Raw genomic sequence first — 26,789 nt, 5'->3', positions numbered from 1 at the left:
GCAGCGCCGGGCGCGGGCGGGCGGTGCCCGGGCCGGGGGATGCGCCTGGCGGGCGACGGCTTTGTGTGCTCGGGGGTCGGGCTGAAGTGTCGCTGAAGGGCTGCCCGGGTGCTGCCACCTGGGCAAGTCTGGACTTCTCGAAATGCAGCTTGGAAGTGTGAGGTTTTACTGAGGTTTGTCATGCTTGTTTTGGGCATAGTTACAGCATCAGTTACTATAATGTCTGCTACAGATATGTGTTATTAATCCTAAGCCTAAATAATGTTTGTTCGGGTTTTATTGCTGCACTGTAAGTGCAGATAAGGTTCATGAGAGAAGTCATTGAGCCGCTTAACAAATACRTGCTTCATCCTTGTGCTCGGCTGCCTTCTCCTTTCTCTTGCCTTCGCAGCCCACTTTCCCTTCTCCTGGAAGATGGAGATTTGTCTGTGTTTGCAATGGTTCCTGTTCCCTTTAATTCAAATTACTGTGAGAGAAAAACAAGCACAGTCAATGAGGAATTAATTGGAATCGTGTAAAGCAAGCCTTTTCAGTCACAGCAATTGAGTAAATTGTGGTAAAATGTTAGATTCATTCTTCTTTTTTTCTTTTTTTATAATAATCATAGAATGTCCCAAGCAAAGGATGATAATAGCCCAATAAAGCATCCATCAAAAACAAATGTAATTTAATGTTTTTACAATACCYAAAGCTCTGGTCTTGCAAGCACATAAACACATGCTTAAGTATTTCCAGGACTGCTAATAATTACCTGATGTGTAAGTGTTACCATTTCAGGTTTAAGATTGYGGCCTAAATTTATGATACAGATAGATGTATATTGCTTCTTAGTAGTTTCCCAGTGTATGTCAACAACAATTGGAAGACAAAACAATGAACGAAGAATACAGTTTAGTGCCCAGAGGGCTTTCTTAATTGGTCAAAATTAATAAAAGAAAAATAGCTTGAGTTTTTTTTTTCAGGATAATGCTACAAGTTTCTTCCTTTAGTATTGTCAAATCTGTTTGTTTATTTGGAGGTGCTTCAGATGCTTTTGAAGTACTTACTTTAGGGTGGTGTGTACCTGCATATGGTATTATGAAGAGCCTGTATTTGCAAGTCTGACATTTCAATACCCGTAGTTATTAAGTAGAGCTATATTCCTTGAAAAGGGTAGGATTCTTATCAGGAGGCAGTGTGTTTGGCTGTGGAAGAGGCTGATGTAATAAAGTTCAATTATAAAYACTGTGTATAGAAACAAAGTTTTGAATAATTCTTACAGGATTTTGTCTGTCTTCAAAATTGGAGTTGTAGTCAGCTAGTTAAATATGAGATAAGACACAGAAAAAAGTCTCAATAAAGCAGTTTAAAATTCTTCAAAGCCTACATTGTGCATCTTCGATAGGAAGTGATAGCAGGAAGGATGTATTTCATGGACTGTATTTTCATAAAATGACACATTGCCCAATACCTGTTGCGTAGCTTGGACTCTTCCTTTGGCAAAAGGTAAAAGTTAGAGAAATCTTAATCTTTAGAACAAAGACATTTTATAGGTAAAGATTTCAGTAATTGTCATACCAATGGTAATTTAACTATAGTAATATGGAGTAGTGAAAAGAGACTGCTCTGTGGGAAGCAGATTGCTAAAGTTAATGGGTTTCTACACAATTCAAATTTCTGAAATCAAGAAAGCTTGCTGTATAGAGCAGTCTAAAAAACATATGTTATCTAATGGCTAGTTTATTTTTTTTCTTTAGGCAGATACATCTCAAAAGATGGGGGGTGGCTTTATGTGTTACTCCATCAACCTGATTATAGCTATTTCATCTCTTAAAAAAAAAATACATATGTTCCATAAGCTATCCTGACATAGTCACTTAAACACAAAATCTTCATAGTTCAGTTACTTTGACAAGTATGCAGTTGGACAACATGTGGCATTTTGTTGGCAGGTCTGCAATTTGACTACAAAGTAAGCATTAAGTTTTAATCATGTTAGCCAGATTCCATTGTGGACAGTTTTCTTCTGCCTATGTGAAACTTTGTTTGTCTTTGCATTTCGATTAATAGCAGTCACAGAGCATCTCTCTGCCATGTCTTCTACTTTAGAATTGGTAATGCATGTAAATACTTCTTTTATAAGTAGAGAAAATGATTCTTAGGTGCTGATTTGGCAAATGTCTSGTTGCAAATTGATGGCTGCAGAACATACTTCTCTTGTTGACTTTTTTTGCATTGAATCACTGAATTCAAGTCTTGAGAATCTTCTGATGAAGGACATCTGTTAATCAATACTAACTGTTCTAGTAGTTCTTTTCCTGCCTGGACTTGGGTTCTGTTGGAAGGAAAATGTGCAAAAGCTGCACTGCTGATTCCTGTGCTACATGTTTTGGGGAATGGAAAGTATGGAAAGGATCTTGAGAAGTGACAGTGCAACAGTTTTTCAATAAAAATGACTTTAACCCAGCTTTCCTGCTGAATCGTCTTTATTGTCTCATATTTGAGACAATTGTCTTTATTTTCTTAAAAATTCTAGAAAAGCTGAATGAGATGATAGCAAATAATCTTTGCAAAATTAGTAGTATCAGGTGGTATAGGAAGAACAAAGAATTAAGGAAGAAAAAAGCAGAAAAATAGGGAATTAAAGTAGCAGCCCCATTTGTCAGTAGAAGAAGAATTATTGTCTCTTGAAAATGCAAGTCAGATTTCTGGAAGGAGGAAGGGAAAGTCAAAACAACTAGCCTACAGTTAGACAATTAAAGCTGGCATATTTTCTTTTCAAAATTCTGTATGTTGCTGCATTGGCTTGCATTTTAGAACTCTATTTTGCATGAATATATGAAACAACCTCTATTCAGAAAAATTAGTGAAGGCTAAAAAGAGCAAAGAATAAAAGAAATGTTTATATTTTTATAAGATACCTACAGAGCAAAAATATCTGTTAATCTTTTTCTATAAAGAAAAGTTAGTATGTTGTGGCTAACATAGCCTCGGTAATCTAGAAGAACTGGTTTCTCTGCTAGGCTCTGCCACAGCTTCTTTTAAAGAGTCCTGGAGCAATCCACACACTGGTCATTAGTGCAAGAGTTGGACAGTTTTACCTTTGTTAGTCACTGAAGAGGATAGTCCTAACAGCAAAGGTTTGTTTTTTTTTGTTTTTGTTTCCCCTTCAGTCTGTGATCTATTGAATCATGTTATTTTGTGTATTCTTTCCTTGTACTAGTGTGTCTTGATTTCTTGTATGCAAAATATAAAAGTTTCAACAGAATGGATGAGAAGTGTCCTCATCACGTCTTATAACCTTATGTTTAGGTATGAATATGCTCAAGAATAGAGGATTAGTCTCACGTGATGTGGATGAGCACTGCTGCTTAAAAGAAACTGCTAATGTCTTGTGTATAGCTTGATGCATTTAGCATCCTCTGAAATATTAACATATCTGAGTCTCTAATAGGACAGAAGCAGAAGAACTAGTTTGTATTAGCCATAGTCTTAGCTAGTTACTGGGTTAGAGAGGAGTGATGGTATTCACGCCATTTAGTTATAGGTGCTTTATTTAGGTGAGTGCCTTCGTTTGGTGGGTGATCTCCCTACACTTTGGAATCTTGGTGGAAGAAGGTGAKGCAGAGGGACCATTTCTTTTTAGGGATTGGTTTAGATTTTTCAGAGGTACTTGGATGTATAAAATGCTACCAGTTGTTTAGTAGGGTTTACTTTAAGCACTTAAGCCATTAGGAACTTCACTTTATCAACTGTATTGAACGTTAGGCATTTAGAAAATCCTGGTAAGCATTTGTCTGCAGATTTAAGTGTCAACATTTCCTGAAGGTTTATGTGTCAATGCTTGCTGGCCTGAGTGTGCTTCAGATATGGTAGGGCCATACACAGACTGAAGGTAGATTTCAAAAGCAGTTGGCAGTGGTAACTTGAGGCTGTATGTGTTTGTACACCTTTATGAAGCGTGCATCATATAACCCTTGTTCCTCTGATTAATTGCTATAATTAATTACAAATGGTAATGTCATCCTGGGAGTKAAAAGGGACTTGGGTGGGATAATGAGATCCCTCAAAGCCACAGAGCTAGTGGTGGAGCCAGCTTGGAGCCACTTGCACTCCCCTCTGGAGGAAGTCCTCATGGGAGAATGAGCAAATGGCATGCTATACACAGGTGATACAGCCTGGGAGTCGAGAAGGAAGGAAAAGGATAATCTTGTAATTCAGCCCAAACTTTGGTGTGCACAGACCGCCTTCAGAGAAGATAATTTAAATGAAGTTGTCTTGCCCCCATAGCATGAGGAGGGATATTAGAACATGGGTTGACATAGTCTCATTTTGGACTGTCATAGCCTGTCAGTTTGAAAAAGAGGCTGCATATGACTAATCTGCTTAAATTTCTTGTTTTCTTCATCTGAAAATTGTATAAGCTATTAGGCTTCAGAAGTCTTCTGTGAAGGACAGCGTTCTAAAAATCTAAGTTTTCAAAGGTAGGACCAAAAAAGATAACTAATTATTCCTTTCAGTGAAATTGAAGAATGAAAGACAACCATCAATCCTTGTAATACTTTTGTCTGCACATGAAAAAACTTGTGTTAGTGGCAGTCATCATTTACTCTGTCCTTATTTCCAGAAACCTTGTTTATATTCTGGAAGGAAAACGTTCTACCTTGAGTCACGCCAGTCTTCTTACAAATGTGATGATAGGCTGGAGGAAAGAGTGAAATTTCAGTTCACCAATATGCTCTGGTCCTTTGCCATCTATTGGGTGTTTCCAAGAGAAAGAGGAACTATATAAGCTGTATGTAGGTAGAGATGAAGAGAAAGAAGTTTGTGGGTGCACTAGTGCTAATAGCTCAGTTCAGATGTTTGCTTTTAATATAGATAGGCTGCTTTTCTTCAGTCCCATTCAGAGGTTTAATTAAATGGGAAGTACAGCTCTGTATTGAAGGAAGGTCAGGATGCACTGTGCTATTCTTTGGTTTGGGAGATAATGGTAAAATTTTAAGTCGGTGAAGATGAACAGGATTTTCCATTCACATCAGTGAGTCCAGAAGGTCATCAGATTTGAAAATCTTATTTTTGTTTTATGGGTGCATATAGGACAGAATTCTGATAGGAATGCTTGAGAATTATTTTTTAAAATCTTCTAGTATTTCTGTGCAGTTACCAGTGAAAAAAAGCAGGGTAAGCACTGTTTTTTTCCCTGTCTTTTTGTTGATGGAGCTCTTTGACTAGCTAAATAAGAAATTACATTTGACTTACTTTATGGCATTCTTCCAGAGTACATAAATTATCAGGGATTATAAAACTCTTAAATCTTATGTGTTCCCTAGTGATAACTTGTGTTATTTCATATGTGAGATTAAAGTAGATGCAAAGCTATCAAATAAAATCTAGGATGAAAGTACTTGGAAGCCTAATGCTATTCTATTTTTTTAATTAATTGAAGATAGTTTAATCATAGAATTTTAATTGAGAAGACATTTTACAACCTTTCATAAATATGTTCTCATTTCTTTTCTCTGAATCTTTGTGTTTTTCCTAGAAAAGTAAACTTTAAATACCRGAAGGCATTAGTACAGCTTGTAAGGCTATGTCATCTGTTTTAAAACACTATAATTTATGTCAAAATACACCTTGATTCATTTGTATAATCCTTTTCTAAATGTATGAAACTTGAAATGTCTGATGTTTGGCTGTTCTTACTGTTGAACATAAAGATTTGTTAAACTGCATCTTTAAAAGCATGCTTAAAAGATTCTGAAATTTCCAGTTCTTCTGTTGATTTCATTTAATGATGGAATTTGGTGGTTTTTTCCATGAGTCATTTGTTTTAATACTGTAACAGAAGCCTGGCCCTGAAAATAAAGGGATGAAAATAAGATGAAAAATGTGGGTTAAATAACAGGAAAATATTTCTCAGAAGGAGCTCAGTTAGACTGTGGCAGTGTCTCTCAGAAAAAGAGCCCTTTTGCTTGGGAAATTATAAAACTATTCCACAGAAAAGGACAAAGCAATAGATGATAAGGAGCAATCTGTAAAAACACCTGTTGGTGCCAGCCACTGCCTTTATAGCATATCGCATGACTTACTGGAATCATAAATATTTAAGAAAAGAACATGAAAAACTAGCAGATAAATTAAGTGATGTAAATGTCTGTAGTTTTTCTGGCAAAGCTGTTTTATAGTCTGTGTTGCAGAGAGTAACAGTTGCCCTATGTGTTGTTGTACTAAGTATAATAGGAAATGTTAGAAACGCATCGTTCTAAAATGCAACTGCTATGTGTAGTCATCAGTGTCCATGGTACCTTAGCATGTGTACCACAAAGTAGCAATGGTACGCCTATATTCATTTTCTTCAAATTAATTGTAACTCATTTTGCTGTTACAAACCAAATCTGTTTTGGTACCAAACTTGGTAGCATCTTCAGTGATTTACAGTTATATGATATTAAGAGGACAGTAAGTTGTAGCATATAAATTATGTATACAAGTGCAATGCCAGTTAGTGAATAGTTTTCCATGAATTATGTGTTGCTTTATACAGCTTTTTAAAATTTGTAAAGTAAAAAGGAAATATTGAACATAGAGAAACAGTTAGTTTCATCTGTATAAGGAATCATCATGTCAGGATCATCTGGCTTAATTCAGGCATGTGGTTTTTAAACCTATCTGAACTGATGAGTGTGTATTTCTGTGTGTGTATAAGGAATTCATCATTTAAAAAAAAAATCTTGATAATTTCAGAATTTAACAGGCTACAGAGTGTTGTTAGTAATTTGGATATCTTATGTCTATATTTGGTTTAAAATTGTCCTCAGGTAGGAATAGCAATAATCTCATCTAGAATGATAATTCATTAACCAGTTTCTTTTGAAAGTTAGCAAACTGTTGAAAATTAACAGCCGGCTGTCTGAAGCTTTTATGTCCTGTGTATCAATGTCTGCTTGACCTTGCATTTTCACTTACCGGACTTTTTCCAATATCATGATTATTCATCTTAAAAGTGGTAATGGAGGTTGTATATGTTTACTGAGCATTAAAAATATCTTCTCTTTAAATAGAATGTTTTCCTATATATCCCTGTAAATCACTGATTTATTTTGTGGCTTCTGTATTCCATTTCTGTGGCTAGCATGAGAAGAATAGGTAGAGAAATTATATTGCCAGTCTGAAAAAATGTCCTAGTGTTACTCTTGTAATTGACCTGTTAGTAGCAGAAGGAGTGTGTGTGTATTCAGGAGAATTAAGTCTTATTTATATAAATATTAATATTTTAATATATATTGATTTTACATAATTGAAAATGCGTGTTTTCATCCTTCTGTCTTACACATCTTTGCATTCTGTTACCTATCTGCAAATTTTTAAACTTACAAGATATATTAATGTATGCAGAATAAGGACTCCTTTTGCTGTAAAATGCCTATTTTAAAGTTCATGCACCTTATCCTGTTGTGTTCCATACTGTTGCTCCTAATATCTAGATTGGGAGAATCTTCTTGATGGTCTGCTGAAGTCAATTTTGTAGCCGTGCAGTAGTACTGAAACCTTCTAACCAAACTGAAGTCTTTCTGCTTCTCTACATGGTTTTCATTCCTCCTTCACGTGAAATTCAAGCTGTCTTGTATTCTGCTAATATGCCTGCATTGCTGTCACCTCATACCATTTCTAATTCCTCTCTCCATATTGTTTTTCTTTGCTCTCAGCTTCATAGCTATTTTCATGCAGACTTGTGTGCATTAAGCAGCTTTCCATTTGCCAAGTGCCTAGTATTTTCTCTTTCTCCTTCCTCAGTTCCTCTTTTATTTTTTTCTTTTTACAGAGCTGTCAGTTTTAGTTCGTTGTGTATCTTTGCGTCATCCAACATTAGAATTAGTGCTTTTTTAAATGTAGATAGAAAGCTCTTTGGAAAAATGGTTTGACCTATTTTAACATCTTCTATTTTTTGTTTGTATTGCCATAAAATAGTTATGACTTTAGAGTACCTGATTTTTGAGTCCAGATGAGCATATTCCCCATGTGTTTAATCCTGCGTTAATTTTCATTTTTATTATTGTAGGAGGTTGGTGAGCCATTCAAAGAGGAGAAGGCTGTTGCCAAATACTTACGTTTCAACTGTCCAACAAAATCTACCAACATGATGGGCCACCGAGTTGATTATTTTATTGGTAGGGTTAACCAAGAATGATACTGTCTCCTTACTAATATTGTGGGGGGAGTGTTTTATTCTTTTATTGAAGAAGTACTAATCTTACAGTTTGGTTTTGCAAACTTATCTAGGCATTAGATAGCCATAAGACTAATCTTATCGGCCTGAAGTAAACACAGTAAACTTTATTAGCTTCTCACTTTGTAGTCTTAATGGTGTACAGTTGTTCAGAATGATGAATTCAAGAATAGTGGATCCTCTTGTTTTAAAAATCAAAGGATATGGAACCAGAACTAGTTGGTGTGGTTCAAGGAACATAAGCTAAGTGTTACAATTGAGTTAATTTTAACATTTTTATTCTGTTTTTTCCTCCAGCCTCAAAAGCTGTGGATTGCCTCTTGGATTCTAAATGGGCAAAGGCAAAGAAAGGAGAAGAAGCTTTATTTACAACTCGGGAGTCGGTAGTTGATTACTGCAACAGGTTTGACTTTCTGGTCTAATTCATCAGTTTTAATATTGAGTACAGTTGTCAAGGCGCCTTACATTACTTAGGAACCTGTTCCACTTAYGCGTCTTTGAAAAAGGGACTTACTGCTTTCTAAAACACTTGTGTTACAGTATATAAATAATAGTTGTTGTTTTATGAGTATGTTTGAGGGTGTCACCCAAGAAACAAAAAATGTAGCTTAATTATCTTTGTTCTCATAACTGTGTCATGCTGCTTGTGGCAGCAAGAAAAAAACTTTCTCTAAATTTTTATGGTTATTTTAAGGCAGTAGGATTAGAACTCCCAAATTTCTCCTTTCCTTGTATCTAGACTAGCATTATGGCAGAAGCTGGTGTCTTTATTTGAAAATACCGTGGATGATGGTGACCTCTTAGTCATGCTATTCACTAACGTATTAGATAATCTCTACTGATAGCTAATAACATAACTGTGTATAAACGTTACTATTTCAGTGCTTAAATGTATCATTCAACCTTTTTCATTTTAAGACTCCTGAAAAAACAGTTCTTTCATCGAGCATTAAAAGTGATGAAAATGAAACCTGACAAGGATATAAAGAAAGAAAAGGAAAAAGGAAAGGCTGAGAGTGGGAAAGAAGAGGAGAAAAAGAGCAAGAAGGAAGGTGGCAAAGATGAAAAAACTAAGAAGGAGAAAGAAAAAGAAAAGAAAAAGGATGGTGAAAAAGAAGAGTGTAAGAAGGTAAGTGCAATCTATGAGAGAAGAACCAAAGCTGTTAGTATAACTAACTTGTTAGTTACAAATTTAATATTGTCAAGATTAAATGAACTTTAAAACACAGTTGGTGGTTCTGAAATGTGGCATATCTTTTTGTCTGTTTTATACTTAAAAAAAAAAAAAAAAATTGAGCTATTCAGATTTTGATCTGAATCCAAAAAAGAGACTTCAGTTGGGCCTGTCTGTGTCGTTATCTTGTAATATGGACAGTTGATCAAAAGCTACCTCCATTCAGCTGCAATGGGCAGTGATTCTTTGTGCAAGTTTACTTTAACTGCACTGACTTTGATATGTTATGTCATAGGCATTTATATTTTATGCTACATAAGTTAAATGGAAATCCCATTTTGCAATGTTTGGTAGTAAGAATGTTTGGACTGTAATATTTGATACTTGGTACTTGTAAACACTTCAGTAGCAATGGGCATTTTTGTGTATGAAAACTCCATTGTTAATCTACATAATGCCTAATTTTCCCAACTTAAATTTACTTTTTAAAAAAATTCAAACTTACTGCACAAGTTCTCATGTGTCCTGATATGTTTTGTTAGCAAAACCAAATTTCTAAATTAAGATGAGAAGAATCCACAGGAGAAACTTGATGAAGAGAGACATTTTTTTTTTCTTTTGTGGGTAGTGGTTTGAATCCAGTGAGTAGTGCTCAAGAGTTGTTCCCATTCTAACACTAAGTAAAATAATTGCATATTTAGTCAAAGGTTTAGGACGAAGATCTACATCTCAGAAGAAAAGTTACACAGCTATCAAAGAAATTAAAAACACAGGAAGCTTTCCTAGCAGTCTAAACATAGAGGTCAGCAACCTGTCAGCCTCTTGAGATAGCCTGAAAAGCAGATTTTGAAAGTTGGGAACTTTTGTCAATTCTCTGTAATCTGGAGTGTTATAGTATTAAATGTAATGCTAATTTTAAACTAATCATTAATTATTCAGCTAATACTTTAGTGGAAGACATAAGCCAGTGGGTAATGACTTAAGCAACAACAAAGGACAAAAATTAGGAAGTTAATTTCAAACAAAGAAATAAGCAGAGGGAAGGAAACAGGAGACAGGAAAGAGGGAAGCACAAGACCAAAAAGTGATTGGGAAAGGTAGAGGGTAAAAAGGCTGAAGTTGATTCTGAAAGAATGCCTAAGCAGTGCATATGCCACCAAGATACCAAGTAACTCTAATGAAAAGTAAGTGGTTAAGAGTGTTGTACTCCACTCTTGATCTTTGTACAAACTTTGTGTTAGTATCAGTGGAGCTTTGCTATGCATTTGAACACGTGSATTTGAATTCTGAAGTTACACTCTGATTCTTAAACAATAATCAAAAAGTAAATTTTTTATTTTTTCATAATTTTCCTTTATTCGTGAGATACCCAATCAGTAGTAAATGAGAACAGGAGGAAATAAAGCATCTATTCTTAAGATCACTTTTTTTTTTTTTTTTTTTAAGTTTGTGGAAAGTTGGGGCTCAGTATGCTTAAATACTAGAAATAAAGATCCTCTGAAATATTTTTCTATAATTTGCCTTTGTTGTCAGGATGAGACCCCGGGAACACCCAAAAAAAAAGAAACTAAGAGGAAATTCAAACTTGAGCCGCATGAAGACCAAGTTTTCTTGGATGGAAATGAGGTGAGATAAATAKATATTTTGTAAATTTAGTGTCAGTGTACTACTGCCAGCTAATAGCTTACATTACTGGATTTTTGCGTACTCGTCCTGTTGAAAGAAAAATGAACGGAAACCTAATGGTCCACCTTGAAATACTAGATTTGGGATATCTGCAGGGGACGTTAGAAGGAGATGGCTGGATGTAGGACAGTAATGTAAGAAATCTAAAAGAAAATTTTATTCCTGGTAGTTTAAATTTTAGTGGATGTCAGGTGAGATTTTTGTCCTCATGATGTAGTTAAGTATTGGAACGGTCTCCACGCTTGTAGGTTTTCAAGACAAGACTGGATTAAACCATGAGTAACATGATCTGACACCATAGTTTACCTTGAGCAGGAGGATGGACTAGAAAACTCCTGAGGTCCCTTCCAGCCTGAATTATCCTGTGATTGTAGTCATGCTGAAGTATTTCTAAACAAAAATCAAGCCTCTTAGATCATCAAATTCAGTCACAACAGCAGAAATCATAAGAATTTGCCATTCATCAAAAGTATCTGCTATCCAGAGGCAGCTTGAACCTGTGACCTGAGCTGATGGCTGAGACTTGGGCATACCTGAATTCTAATCCTACTTTACTACTGAAATTGTGTGTGGTCCTAAATACTTCTCTGTACTTCCTTTTTTCTAGAAGACAAAGAATTTAATTCACTAATAGTGAATCTCTTCAAAGCTAGAAGCAATTCTTGTTTCTACTTTGTGGACCTCAAACTTACTTTCTTGCTCAAACTTTTGGCTTCATGCTCAATAACATTAATGCATGAAGAAAAAAAGCTTGACTCAATGATAGCTCTGTATCTTTCACTTATCGGTTTACTGTCTGAATGTTTTCTCCAAATGTTTATGTGACCTCTAAGTTATTCTGACTAAAATTTCTTTAATGATGTAATTCTTCAAGAAATACACTCTTCTCCCCCTTTTTCCCTTCCTCTCCTCTCAAATATGGTTTCACTATATGTTACTGCCTTCCTCATGGTAAGCTGGGAAGGAGACACCTTGGATACCCTGCTTTTCACACATGTAGTTTTTTATGGATGAATGAATGGAAGAATTTTTAATAATATCAGAAAGTTACAGAGCTGCATGTTTCTTAATCTGAAGGATTGGTTGGGCAGCTTGAGAAGCATCTACCAGCAGCAGAAAGTGATCTTTAAGAATTAGCAAAATGATTACCCATTTTTTTCCTAACTATCACAAGCAGGAGTTTATGGTAAAATGATAGTTCATATTACAGGAAACATACTCTATTGGCATTTATTGCAAAATACCAAAAGGTGAAATTATTTGAGTGCTGCGTGAATACAAGCCCTAGAGCAGACAAGGGGATGGACCTTATAAACTAATAATGGCACTTTGTCCAAGCTGGAAGTCTCCTGCCTTAACCGTATGCCTGCCAGCACAGCCAGTGTGCAGCACTGGTAAATCTGTTGTGTGTCCTGCTTCAGTAGCATAGTGTCCCTGAGCCTTCTGCCATCAGGTTCAGGTTATAATCAGTACGCAGCTCGGGCAAGCGGTATGGGCACGCAGGCGTGCAGTCCCATGGCTCTCTATATACCTTTGCTGCTTTTTCACTGACAGAAACCTGTTTCCAGTCTCATCCGAAGGTAACGCTTCCTATGATATATTGCCTCTTGCCCTACTGTTCTGCCCTGATTTGGTACTGACCACAGTGCCATTTATTCAGTGTGAAGTAATGTAGCATTGCAGTAAGCATTTGATAAATGACTTCAGATTTTTCTCATCCAGACAACTTGCTTTTGAAATGTTAAAAGAGATTATTTCTATTGTAGGTGTATGTGTGGATCTATGACCCTGTTCACTTCAAAACATTTGCCATGGGACTTGTACTTGGTAAGTAATTATCAGAGACATATCTGTCCTTGGGAAAAATTGTCTCTTTCTAKGACAGACTTTTTATTCTTCAGATTCAGCATAGTTTGGTACCAATCATAATATATAAATCTTGATCTCTTAGTTGGAGGTACACGTGCAAGAAAACTCATGAAATAATATGACTGAAACATGCTTTACCAAACATCTGAAAAAGATGTTGATTTCAGTTGCTTTAAGGTAATGAGTAAGTTGCTCAGTAGCTAAAACCTACAAATTTAAATAAAAATGTGAAAGATGTTAAAGCTAACAGACAATTGTACTGTTAGTCTAACATCCCTAACACCCCTTACCTGTACCTTCCAACCTCTTTACATTGAGAGAACCACCTCTACAGAGAATTCGTGTCAACCTTGGGACCACATTCAGCTGTTAGATCAATTCTTGGGCCAACATCAACTCCATTCAGCTTCTTGTGCCTGCTGTTTCCTGATGGCTGGTTTTAGGCAGCCTCCCCACTCATTTTTTTGATTAGGTTCTCTCTCCAGAGGTGCTTTATTTTCTCTTATTGACTAGGTACAGTGACTCACTCAGACCTCTTGAATGTGGTCCTTGGTGACCCACTATGAAAAAGGGAACAGTGGAAGTATACTAGGTTTCAGTCAAGGCCTAAGATACTGTCATATAATTGATGACATGGAGCTACTGGGGAGATTCCAGCGTAGGGCTACAAAGATGATCAGAGGGCTGGAGCATCTGCCCTACGAGGAAAGACTGCGAGAGCTGGGCCTCTTCAGCCTGGGGAGGAGAAGACTGAGGGGGGGATCTTATCAATGTGTATAAGTACCTGAAGGCAGGGTGTCAAGGGGACGGGGCCRGACTCTTTTCAGTTGTCCCATGTGACAGGACAAGAGGCAATGGGCAGAAATTGAAGCACAGGAAGACCCACCTGAACATGAGGGGAAATTTCTTCACTGTGAGAGTGACGGAGCACTGGTACAAGTTGCCCAGAGAGGTGGTGGAGTCTCCTTCTCTGGAGATACTCGAGGCCCGCCTGGATGCAACCCTGTCTAACATGCTGTAGGTGACCCTACTGAGCAGGGAGGTTGGACTAGATGATCTCCAGAGGTCCCTTCCAACCTTACTGATTCTATGATAGGTACCTTGCTAAAACAGTATCTTGAATAGATTGTTTATGGTAAGCCTAGAAGTTTTATACACTTACCAGGAAAGGGAAGGGGGGAGAAGAAGAAAAAAAAGCTGCTTATACTTCTCTTCTTATCTTTTTATATTTAGTGATTGCTGTTATAGCTGCAACTCTCTTTCCACTCTGGCCAGCAGAAATGCGTGTTGGTGTTTATTACCTCAGTGTAGGTGCAGGCTGTTTTGTAGCCAGTATTCTTCTTCTTGCAGTTGGTAAGTGTCAGTCATGTTTATTTTATCTGCAAGTAAAGGCTAAAAGGGCAGAAAAATGGGCTAATTTTTAAAGTTGTCTGGGATGTGTGAATCTGAATTACCTGTAAGTATTTTATTACTAACAATAGCCAGCCTCGTTACTTCCAGCCAGACTGATATATCTCCTTGGCGACCACTAGGTGTCAGACTTGTGCCACAGARATAAATACGCTCAAGCTTGTTTCACCTGTGTATTTCCTGAATACTGAAGATTTATTTACTGGCTCAGTAAATATTGAATCTCCCTGGCTTCCCTTCAGTATCAGAAATGTTACTTCTAATAGTAAAAACAATAAGGTAAAGGAGAGCAGACAAAATCAGTACTATCTTTAAACTGGAGAATAAACAGTGGTCAATAAATACAGGAAGATATTTGAGATAGCATGGGGGAATAGTGGAGAAGAATAAGCCAAGCCCAGGATAGTTATTAGTGGTCACAGGACATGCATATAGCTGTCTGAAATACATCCATGGTTTGAGAAGTGGCAGGTTATTTGAGAATACTAGCTTATGCCCTTGTAGGTATATTGTAAGCTTTAAAGGAAAGGAAGAGTCTGTCATTTATTTGGATATATGATGCCTCTTTTTGAGAGGCCTGTGTTTTGTCCACCTCCTTTCTTTCCAGGCAGAATCAAGTCTAATGTACTAGAAACTTTTTACCAATCACTAACCCATACAAAAGACAGCGAATGAGGAGGGAACAAAAAAAACCCCAGAACACTAGCTAAAAACGGCTTCTGTGATGAGAACAGTGTAGCTAAGATTTTAAAGTTGCCCTTATATTCATTTAGCAGAAAGGATTAAGAACTAAATCATAGGTTACAAATATGGTTAATTGGGAGTGGGTGCAGAGGAAGATGCCAAGAATGAGCAATTTCAAAATGCTATTTTAGTAATGATCTTGAGGACAAATTTCCTTCTATTTTTGGCATGGGCTGGATGTTTATAGCAGAAGTTTCTACATTGAACATAGCTCTATATTGTGAATGTTTATACTAAAAACAGTTTTTCCTTTTTTTATACAGCCCGTTGCATTCTTTTCCTTATTATTTGGCTGATCACTGGAGGAAGGCATCACTTTTGGTTCTTACCAAATCTGACAGCAGATGTGGGATTCATTGACTCCTTCAGGCCCCTGTACACACATGAATACAAAGGACCAAAAGCAGACTTAAAGAAAGAGGAAAAATCAGAATCCAAAAAGCAGCCAAAATATGACAGTGAGGAGAAATCAGACAGTGAGAAGAAGGAGGAGGAAGATGGAAAAACAGAAGCAACAAGGAGCTCGGGAACAGAAGGCTCAGGAGGAGAGCGACATTCAGACACAGACAGTGACAGGCGTGAAGATGACAGGTCCCAGCACAGTAGTGGAAATGGAAACGACTTTGAAATGATCACAAAAGAGGAACTTGAACAGCAAACAGATGAAGAGGATTGTGAAGAGGAAGAGGAGGAAGATACTGAAAGTAGGCCTTCACATGAAAAATCATAACTCACTGTGGTTTTGGGACTAAGTATGTGCAAATGGTTGGATTTTCTTTGTTGGCTGATCACCAAAACATAGACCATACAGTAGCATCTTTGTTTGCTGAAATATACATGTTACCAAACAGTTTTATATCTAGTTCTTTCAATTTTTTAACCATTAACTTGATTACTTGGTACTATGTTAATCATTAATATACATTTACAGAAGTTTTATCAGTCTGACAAGTTTTCTATTGATTGCCCAGATCGTCCTCAAACAAATTGAAAAACATAGTTTTCTGGTACTTGTATAACTGTTCAATTAGTTTAGCTTCTCAAAWTTGCTTTTGTAAAACAGGTGAAAGTTGAATGACCAAATTTCACATTATTCCTAGTTATATTCATTTGATAGCTAGTTAGGTAAAGTACTTCTTAGCCCGCAGCTTTCTTGATACTTTTCTTGACTTTTCAGAAAGATTGTGAAAACTTTCCTAAGAAGACTAGTTTTAGCAGAAGTATTTTGCTGAAAATATAAAAGCTGGTAGTGCTGAATTTGGCTGCAGTATTCTGTTTCTCCAGATTGTGTGCCAGCAACTTAGGAAATCCAAACTGGTTTTGTACATCTGGTTCACAGAAAGGTGTCATCTCCAGCAGGTGAAGGATACAGCATAGTTTGGAAATGACAGCTGTTTTCTTTCTCCTGCTCCATCATAATACAAAAATTGTATTCTGTATATAATTTACAAATAAAGCAAACCATTTACTTTAACTGTTACTTTATTATTTAGAAATTTGATCCAGCATTCAGTTTGTATAATTAAAGCCATTTTGTGGTGTATCTATCAGAAATGCAAGTCAAGAGGACCTCACAGAATATTTGTGTATGATTGGTAGCAGTTTCCACAAGAGCTTTAGTTTTGTGCCAACATTCCATGTATTTAAGTATGAGTAAATTGATCCTTATTAAATGAACGCAAACATCATAGCTGTATGTATGCCTTAATGTCAAAACTTTCTATATTCTGGAACTGGAATACTTTTTTAAACTGAAAAGGCAGGAGAGTGTTCATCTATTCAGAAATTACATAACACAAGTTAATATGGAAAGTGACCATTAATAACAATAACTTGTTTATAAATATCTTTAAGTAGTTTACRTCATTTCTATTTATGCATCCCTTATTTGCTGGATGGTTGGAGGATGCATCATGTTTTGGTCAGCTAAGCATTTAAGTTAAGACTTGGCATCATTCCTGTAGATCACTTAAACAGTAACTATAGATTTGATTGTGTCCTGAACCCCCTCAGAGAAAATAAGGGTAAGACTGCATTTTTAGTAACTGACTTACAGATCTTTTTTTCTTTCCTGAATTGATTCCCATTCCATTCTGTCGTTAGCATTTTGGATGAGTTACTAATTTTTCACTTCTGCAAATAAGATACATTGTAACGAGTGCATGGATATAGAACAATTTGCCTATTAAGTCTCCCAAATCTTTATTACATAAGGAAGAAGATGATAAATCGGATCACTTTTCTGTTGATATAGCAAAAAAAAAAAAAAAAAAATCAAATAACCCATTATCTAAATAGATCGAGTCTGGACTCTAGTATGTTACTACTACTTAAAATAACTAACGAAGTCCTGTTACTGCCATTTGCTACTTTATTGAGATACACATATGTGATGGTAAAGCATGTAGGTTAGTAACATTCTTTTCAGTCACTTAGGCAACTGTTTTAACACACTCTGAACACTTTGTTCATAAGAAGCTAGTTTCTTTGACATCTAGAATTGGGAACAGAACTGCATTTCTTTCTGTGCAAGAATGTTCAGTTAGCTGGCTCTAACTCATTGTACCTTTTGCCTGAAGAGCTGGTACTGTAGCTTACTAGGTAATCCTTGCTTTTTACTGTGTAAGTGCAGAGTTATAACACCTTTTTTATACTGAAGACATCCTTGCAGTTTATTAGGGTAGATTCCCCATTTCTGGGAATAGCTAAAACAAGCGTGGCTGTGACCTTTTGCTAACTCCGCTTTCAGAAGCTGTTTGCAAATTAGCACTTAGGAGAGCACTGTTTTACATCAAATACTGTAACATACGTATATTAGCAAGATGCCTAACAGTGGTTCACAGAAGTATTAGTAGAACAGTTGGGCTACTACCATTTTTGAGGAAATTTATGCAGTTGATCAAGTTGATCTCCCCTTCTGCAAGTGAAATAACATCTTAAAAGCCTTGCTGAGAAAATAAAGTTGAAATGATCAAACAATAAGAACTCCTTTTACCAATGTTGCTATCTGCTTAAGTGACCTGTATGGTATATGCTAGCAATACTCACCTATGTTTTAGAGACAAATGGCTACATCCCGAAATGAAGAATTTAAAGATTTGTACTACTAACTTAAAGAGTCCCTAGCTTGGATATGTGTAGAAATTGAGCTAGTCTTAAACTCTCTAACTTGATTTGCAAGGAAGAACTCTGAATCAGCTGAAGAAGGCATTGTGAAGAAGGAGATCTTGTCAGAACTGTTCTGTGGTTAAGTAAAGGACTTTGCTACTTGTTGCTATAGTCTAGCATTTTCCACAACCATTCCCCAAATAATTCAGAATTATTCTAAGGTTAAATAATATGAGAAGTCATTATACTGTACCAGCAATAATAAAATTGAGACAATAAAAATAGACAATAAAGTTGACTTATGATATTCTGAAAATACTTCTAGCCCAAAGGGACAGAATAGAAAAAAAGAGAGGAAAAATACAAAGGTACTTACTAACATTTAGTTACTGTAATTTATCAGGCTATTTCTACATGAATTTTTCAAAGTTACTTTCTTCTTACTGTTTTTGACTTTTAACATCCATAGCATAGGATGATCTTAATGGGAACAAGTATATTTATATTTAGTAAACAATTATTATGTCCTTATCACAATAAAATTTTATAGTGGTCTTACTGATTTTCCTCCCAGTACTTTATATGCCATGCATCATTTTCTGATTTTTTTTTTTTTTTGCAAGATGACATGATTATCCCTAACTTCTTTTGCGATTAAGTTATTACTGTTAAAAACATGAACAGCATTAAATGCAGATCAGTATTTAGTGGAGATGTTATACCCAAATGTGCTCTGCTCTGGTATGGCTACAATATAAATACAACCTTACTTCCTCGTAACCTTGCCATCTGTAGTGGTCTAGTGTTCTTAAACAGTCAGCTCTGTCTCTAGTAATTAAAAGATACACAAATTTGTCAAATAATTTTGATTATTCCTTTAACTATGGAATTTTCACAGCACTGGTGGGGATGCTTGTGTTGAACAATTTCCTAGTAACAAAGTACCTTTGTAGCAGCTGATAATGGCGAGCTTTTACTTTCCTATACTGTGTATCGTACAGCTGATTTTGCTGTGGTGTCATATATGCGTATATATACATATATGTGTATATTTTACTAAGCTACGCCTGTTTCTGCTTCAAAGCAATACTGGATTAAGTTTATAGAGGATCATACAGGAAAAACAAGGACAGATAAAAACGGAGAATGTCTCAATTCCTTGACCAACTCTTAATTTACATTTTAACCAAGAGTTGCTTTCCTTTTAGGAATCGGGAGAAAGGCCAATAGAAGCATCTGCCTTAAGCAGAAATTCGAAAATATAGCTGCCTTGCTTAGTCCCATATTTACCTTTCTGCAAACACCTGTGTTTTTCTCAGCACACAATGTACTGTGGTGCTAAGCAAAATAAGCTGCTTGATCCTTGCAGGTGCGCTTTGTATCTGCTCTGAGAACATGATGCCTTTCTAGTAAGGTCACAATGAGAATGAAATAGTATTCAAACAGCTGTCGTCAAAAGCACTGGGCAATAGAGAAATGACCTCTTCCAGGTGCATTTGTTCCCCTGGCAGAAGTTAAAAAAGTCTCTGGCAGAGCCCCTCCTGGATTTGCTGGCAGATTCAGTCCAAATGAACCCAGTTTACAGAGTAAATTCTAGTCATCTTCCATTCAGTTCTGCCCTGCCCTTCTCCTCCCCCAGCCAGTTGCTGAGCTACTTGCCCCTTGCTATGTCCACACTGCAATTCCCAGCCACAACCTAGGCAATTTAGAAAACAAGCCTAAATGCTGTGTGGAAAAGTCTCCAGAATCTAGTGGGCCTAACCATAGGCATGGTCTCGCTGTTCATACCTGGGACATGCCCTTCCCCTGTCCCCTAGATCTATTGCCATCATTCTTTGTCTATGCAAAATTTGACTCTGATCAAGGTCCCCTATGCTGCTATGTATTACATAAGCCTGGTGTAAAATACAGGATTTTTACATACCTGCTCTTTTTACCAAGCCCTCCCTTTCACTGAACAACCACACCTTCTAGGCTCAGTTGTTGGGCCTCCCTGACATGTACTCTTTCCTGACCAGCTGTGATTAAAGGTGCTCATGGTTTCAGCTAGGGGTAATGGGAAATATTTTGTTATTGGCACCAAGGAAGTCTTTAAGCCAGAGAGATGCAGAATCCCGATGAACGTGATGGCAACAGCTGATGGCTTGAGAGTGGCCCTGACCCCTAAGCACCCAGTGAAAGACARTCTGGCCTCATCCTGCTTATTAAGGGAGCTGGGACCTTTTAATATCCAGATTCACTTTCCTTTTTCATTTTTCCTCCTAGTGTTAGTGACTGAAGAGAGGGAGGGAAGAGTCATCTCCAGCTGGCTGAAAACACCAGTGTAAGATAGGCTCTAGAAGACTGTTTGTGAAATAGAGCAAAATGGATCTTTAACATCACAAAAAACAAGAAAAGGATACAGACTCTGGTGATAGTTTTTCTGCTTCCACCTGAAGGGAAGATAACTTAGTGATTAGAAACAGTAGCTCCAGCACATAAGACACCTAAGAACTGCATGTTCTGTTCGTGGGTTTAACTATTCATTTTCTAGTTGTGGGAAGGGAGAGTAGTATCAATTGCTGCTTGGCTGCCGTTTCATCTACATATTTCTACCTTTTAAAAGCAAATTTAAAAATTCTTGAATCACAGGTTCAAACAAAACTCCCTATTATTTTTATTAGAACTTTTTTATCAACCACTTTCCAGTATACAAAACAGGTGTGGTTATGATGCTACTTCTTAGCAGTTTTAATATAAGGTCTACTATTTAGTATCATGAATTATTGTTAGGGTTGCCTTTTCTTTTTAAATTAGGCATTCTGCTGTTAGCAACTGCCGTTCATTCTACGTAAATAAGAAAGACTCCTTGCCTACCTGCCAGCACAGCTATTTGATAGACAGCTTACAAGAAGAGATATCAAGTCTGCACAGACCTTTAGAGAAAGAGAGTGGTGATACACTGCTATTGCAGACAAGTTTGATTCCCAACTCACTCCAGAGAATTCCTCAGGCCACGTAGATATTTTCTCTAATAAGGAAGGGTTGCCTGATTTGACTCTTGGCTCTCTGTTACAGTCACTCTCTCTGAGATGTGAATAATACCGTAGATCTTTTGCTGTAACACTGGCGTAGCAGGTAAGTTGTCTGTTAACACTAACTTATATAAGACCCAGAATACTGACTTCTAACAAACATTTAGGAGATATGCAGGTAACTATCTTGACTTATTACTTATTCCGATCAAGTAATTCAAAAGGAGTTGGAGGAGAGTACTATGAAATGATCCAAGGCTCTGTTGTACACTGCACTGTAGCTTTCTCATTTAGAGCATAAGGAGAAGGACAAACAACCCTATCAGTGTAAACAAACTCAGTCTGAGCAGCTGCTGAATATTTTCAATAGACTTCCTGGTAATGGCTGGTACAATTTCATTAGAGCTTCTTATTTTATTTAATAAAACATCGGATGATTTTATTTGTAATACATCAACAGGTGCATGAAAACAAAAGGCACATTTCCTGATTGTGTCCACAAAGAGTCCATTACTTTGCAGGCTGACACAGTAGGCATTCGTTTTGCCTTTTGTGTGTGTGAAAATAATGACCACTCAGAAAAATAACTGTTGTATACTAAAAGAGTTCTGAGAGGAGTTTAGAGTCAGTAATAGCACTATGCAAATTGTTTCAATGTGAGTTCAAGTAAGAGGAAGATAATAGTACTTAGTAGATACTAGTACTTATAGTAGATGATGATAGTAGATCATACTTCAGATACAGATTGAAATATTTTGAACATGTAACCATCACTAATCCTTATCATGTACAAGAGAGACATTAAACACAAAAAAAGCCTAAGCTTGTGATCCTTGAAAGTAGTTAGCTGCCCAAGTCCAGTAAAGGATATAGGTGCTTACAAACTGTTGTTGCAATTTACCTTACCCAGTCAGTAAATGYAACATAAAGGCTTATAAAACAGGGATTGAAAGATTCTCACCTCCCCCCAAAACAGCATTAGCCATAAATGCATTTTCTTTTCCTGGTAAATGAATCTTGAACCAATAGCTAAGAAAGGTTTTTTGTTGGCAATCAAAAGATGTGTTTTTACATTCTTCAAATAGAGGATAAAACTGCTTGGGTTTTCCTCTCTTTCAGTTTCATTTTAAAAGAAAGTGCCACCATGGAATTTGTTTGATATTACAGTCTACTAGTGGGCAGTAACACACTACAAGGTTACAAAAGATTGCTTACAAAAAATAAAACAGAGGCAGTAACACACTCAGAGTCATACCACACCTGGCACTCCACGTTGGCTTCAGTTTTAACATTTTTAGTTTTTCGTGACTGTAAGCAACACGACCCACAAACCATGAATTCGTCTTTATAAATTACTGGTTAATGTAACATGGTTGTTGGAGCCTTGTACATTGTATCTTCTAACTTCCTTTAAAAAAAAAACTTTAAGTCAAAGGCAAGCAGAAGATGACTGCAGTGTCCTCATAAACACTGGGAAAGGTTACACAACATCCTATATTGTAAAAACAGGCTGCAATTACATAATCAAGGAAATACCACTTCTGAAAACTGCATTAAGGCTGTTATCAACAATGTAAAATTGCTACAGAAATGTTTATGATTTCTTCAAGAAGAACATTCCAAGAACAAACCTATCACTTTTCAAACAAGCACCTCAAATGATTCAAATAGAGATCCAAATGCCGCTACAATTGATCCTCTGTAAAAAAATAGATTCACGTCTATACTTCGACACAGTTCAGCTCCAGTCCATGAATTTAATCTTCAGTGAGATCTGTTACAGGCTGAATCACAACAATGGTATCTGTAGCTAAATTAAAGGCAAAAATCAAACAACCTCTCAACCATACCAGGTACCATAACATGGTACAAGATGTTATCTGCCTGAGATGGGAAAGCACTTCGTGTTTAAATGCAACTTTCTCACTAGAACGTTCTTTGTTTGGCCAACAAACGTGAGGAAGGGAAAGTACGAAGTGGAACCATTTCACATGAAAGAGGAAGAAAGGTAGGGTATGAAACCTACCTCTTTGTTTTGCTCAATGGCATGTTTTTCTTCTTTTTTTTTTTCTTTTTTAAAAAACTAAATTATCCCTTGACATATATTCCTGCAGTACTTTAATAAATTTTTTCACAAAAACAATACCGACTTTCTGAGATAGAGCACCTTTCAGGAATAGCAACTACCCAACTGCTTGCTTATCAGGCCACTGCAAAATTCAAATTGCTAATCCTGTGCTGACAAGGCATAAAATCTAGTACGGCATTAAGTATTTTCTGCTAGGAAACACCCAGCCCAAGGCTCATTCAGGAAAAAGAAAAGAATAMAGGAAAGGCTACATCGGATTGGCACTCATCTCCACTTGCAAATAAATTCCACAGACAACATTCTGCACTTGTAGGGGTCTAGCACCTGCTCTGTTCACCGCAGTTATGTCTGTTCATTATTTGATAGCTCCGTTAGCTTACACACACAGAACAGAGAGAAAGACAGAGAGTTCAAGTCCGTCAAGGACCTTTAGAAAGAGACATCCTCGCTGCTCAGGATATTGAGTTTTCATAATAATTTTTCCAGGACTTCACAGAGTACAGCTTTTTCCATACATGACATCAAAAAGGCAYAAGCATTCACTTATCTCCCCGTTTTGTTCTCACATGGCTTGACATGTCCAAAATGTCAATATAAGATGTCTTGAACTACACAAAGGTGAGGTGTAAATACATTCCTTCTGGTCACCTCAATGAAAGGGCTGATGGCAACTAGCCTCTAAAACATAATCACATCCCAAACAGGGAGAACTGTGGAAAAGTGAAGATTCAGAGCTGTCTATCAGGAAATGTATCTTGTACTCCTTCATAGTACAGAAGTTGCATTCATTATCTACTCCTAACCATGTCTGAAGGAAATCTCTTCACTCTAAAGCAGGCAGTGCAGAGGATTAAATGGAAGCAACATGCAGAGACTCTTCTATTCTCCATTAGTTTTCCAAGTGATTTCAGAAGTCTCAATGAAGTGGATGTCTGCAGTGTRGAGCTCCATCACAGAGGAGATCAGTGGGTCCAGAACAGAGCACTTATCTGCAAGGACACTAAATCCATTCAATCACACTGTTTCAGCTTCTTGCAGAAACTGATCAAGTTAGCTTTTTTTTTTCTTGTTTTTCCCCCTTTGTCATTGAAAGGCTATCCTAAAATTCTACACTCAATCTAAGATTCACAGAAGAACCCAAACAATAAGCAACTATCACCAAGAAGCACATATGAAAATATATTGCAACACAGCATCTACAACCACAACATGGTCATCTGAAAAATGCACAAACATTTTTGCAAGAGTTTTGTTGTAACATTTAAAGTACCCTCCTTCTGGAGGAGGCAGCTTCACTTCTGATTTTTACAGACAGCTGCCTGCATACATTTCTCAAATCTTTCCAGCTGCACATGAATCTCAGTGCAGCCTCCTTAACCAAGCAGGATGGACTGAAACCATTATTTAGAGTGACTATAGTATGTGCCAAGTACCTGTAAGTTTTGCTGTGAAGCTGCAAACTGAACAGAGGCCAAAGAGGAGCATGTCTCTATACAATACAATGAGCTGCTAAAGTAATAGAAGAAGCTGCCAGTACTAAGTGATACATCTGATTTTGAGGATATCTCATCTTATATTATCCTTCAAAAAAAACACAGAAGTGACATATATTCAGGAGAAGAATGATCACTTGAGAGCAATCAGAAAGCAACAAGCAAGCTTTCAAAGAAACACCACACAGTGCTGGAAGAGTGAATGGGAAGCAAAGTAGTCCCAACATTACCTCGAGGACTTGGGGCTCTGTGATGTAAGACTGTCTCAGTGTAGAGCATGCAAAAGCATTTTCAATYCCATCTTTCTCTGTTCAAATGACATACGAGAATTTGAGTGCAAGAGTCAGTGACCTGGGCAGCACTGAGCTCCTGCAGTCCATGCTGAGGAGCCTGCTCAGACACCCACAGCGACCACCTGAGTGGGGAGCTGATGTGCTCTGTTCGTAGATTCTAGAGATCATCATTCCAATAGGATTTGTATCAGCGGAAGAGTTTAAGCAGTCCCTTGCCCTTTATAGTTTAGCCCTGAATTCCTCAAAATATGAAGGAAAAGATAAAGGTATAACAATGATACAGCTCTATTACATACATGCAGCCAACAGGAAACAGCAGTCAGCTGGAAACCACAATTAACTTCAGAAACACAGCCTGGCGCCCTCAGCAACTCGTGCCAGCAGTAGGGTGTGTACTTATCCTACATGTGTTGGTAAATGGGAACTAAAACAACAAATGGGAAATAAAGCTAGGTACTTTAATCTGGAACAGGAGACAAACTCCTCTGTTATTGTAGATGTGCTATCATTTTAGTTCTATTAAGTAGATTGATACAGGATGTCCAGACTAAAAAGCCAATGCATTTAGAATGCTTCAAATTATACTTCCACTTATATTCATTATTTTAAAATGAATTACATGTATTTCCTAACCTTCTTCCTAAAGGTTTCCTAATTGTTAAGGATCACAGACAAAGGGAGTTGAGAGACAAAAAAAAAAAAAAAAAAAAAAAAAAAAGTTTTGCCAAGATATTCAAAGTAAAATATTCTTTAGCATTTACAGCACAACACTATCCCCTTTTATTCTATCATTACCTGTATGAAGTAACCAGTGAAATAGAATAAATACATTATTGAGGGAAAACACTTATGTTGTACTTCAAAACCAAACCTGTCCCATARAACTATTAAATGATGTTGAGAAGAAGAAATAAGAACTGCATTGCAAATTCCACCATTGGCTACGCTCTGCGAGCCGTACTTTCACCTCGTGCTTTAAGCAGTGACTGAAGCGGGGATGTGCTGAGGAGGAGCTGGCCTGTGGGGCACCCAGCAGCACCGGCCGCCAGGGCAAGGCAGAGGCCGGAGCCCGCGGAAAGGGAGCGTTTTGCGATCCCGAAGCAGGGCCACGGCAAGGCCACGCATRCAGCAAACAGCCGTCTGTAAGGCGCCAAGACCTCTTCCAGCTGCCGGAGCAGGAAAGGCAGAGAGAATCGTTTCTCCACAGCTGGGTCCCGGCAGCGACGTCCTTAGCAGCGATGAGGGCGGCGAGGGGACAAGCGCGCCTTGGCTCGGCGACGGGCGAGCAAACGCCTCTCAGGCGACCGCAGCCCTTCACGAATTCGGTGTTCCCGAGTCACCGCCACCGCCACGACTGCTGCGACCGCCCCCGCGAATGAGACACCCGGCCCCGGGGCCCCGCGGCGCGCTGTAACGCGCCCTCTGCCAGCACGCAGCACCCGCGGGGCCTCTGCGCGCCGGCACACGCTGCGCACCCCCACCGCCAGGGCGATCTTATTTTTAAAAGWTAGTAATAATTCACACTTCCATGGTTTAAAGCACGAAACAGTCTCGCGCCGAGCCCGGGGGGAGGGTGAGGGCGCCGCCGCTTACCTGCGGGGACGGGGCGCCGCCGCCCCGCGCGCAGCCGTTTAACGGCCTCCCGCGCGGCTCCATTTAAACCAGCGCCGCGGCCGCCCGGGGCGTGGGGGAGGGGCAGCGGC

The 26,789-nt window shown here is 37.7% G+C and overlaps 1 protein-coding gene across 1 annotated transcript; it reads left to right on the top strand.

Annotated features, from left to right (window-relative positions):
• Positions 1 to 7,924: 7,924 nt before the first annotated feature.
• On the top strand, positions 7,925 to 16,777 carry SEC62 (SEC62 preprotein translocation factor). The gene is made up of 7 exons (XM_085322258.1): positions 7,925 to 8,147; positions 8,504 to 8,609; positions 9,125 to 9,335; positions 10,914 to 11,006; positions 12,833 to 12,893; positions 14,169 to 14,288; positions 15,353 to 16,777. The coding sequence occupies exons 1-7, from the start codon at positions 8,117 to 8,119 to the stop codon at positions 15,817 to 15,819; spliced, it is 1,089 nt and encodes a 362-aa protein (XP_085178384.1). The 5' UTR covers positions 7,925 to 8,116; the 3' UTR covers positions 15,820 to 16,777.
• The last annotated feature ends 10,012 nt before the right edge of the window (positions 16,778 to 26,789 follow it).

The sequence above is a fragment of the Rhea americana genome, unplaced genomic scaffold (assembly GCF_003343005.1).
Source record: "Rhea americana isolate MKP2758 unplaced genomic scaffold, rheAme1 scaffold_76, whole genome shotgun sequence".
In the NCBI taxonomy this organism is placed as follows: Eukaryota; Metazoa; Chordata; class Aves; order Rheiformes; family Rheidae; genus Rhea; species Rhea americana.
This window is presented reverse-complemented; position numbering and strand designations above follow the sequence as displayed.

Excerpts from the sequence above, each read along its gene's own strand:
- SEC62 (XM_085322258.1), top strand. The coding sequence starts at position 8,117 with ATGATGGGCCACCGAGTTGATTATTTTATTG. Across the intron at positions 11,007-12,832 it reads TTTTCTTGGATGGAAATGAG|GTGTATGTGTGGATCTATGA; the intron begins GTGAGATAAATA and ends TTTCTATTGTAG. Across the intron at positions 12,894-14,168 it reads TGCCATGGGACTTGTACTTG|TGATTGCTGTTATAGCTGCA; the intron begins GTAAGTAATTAT and ends TTTTATATTTAG.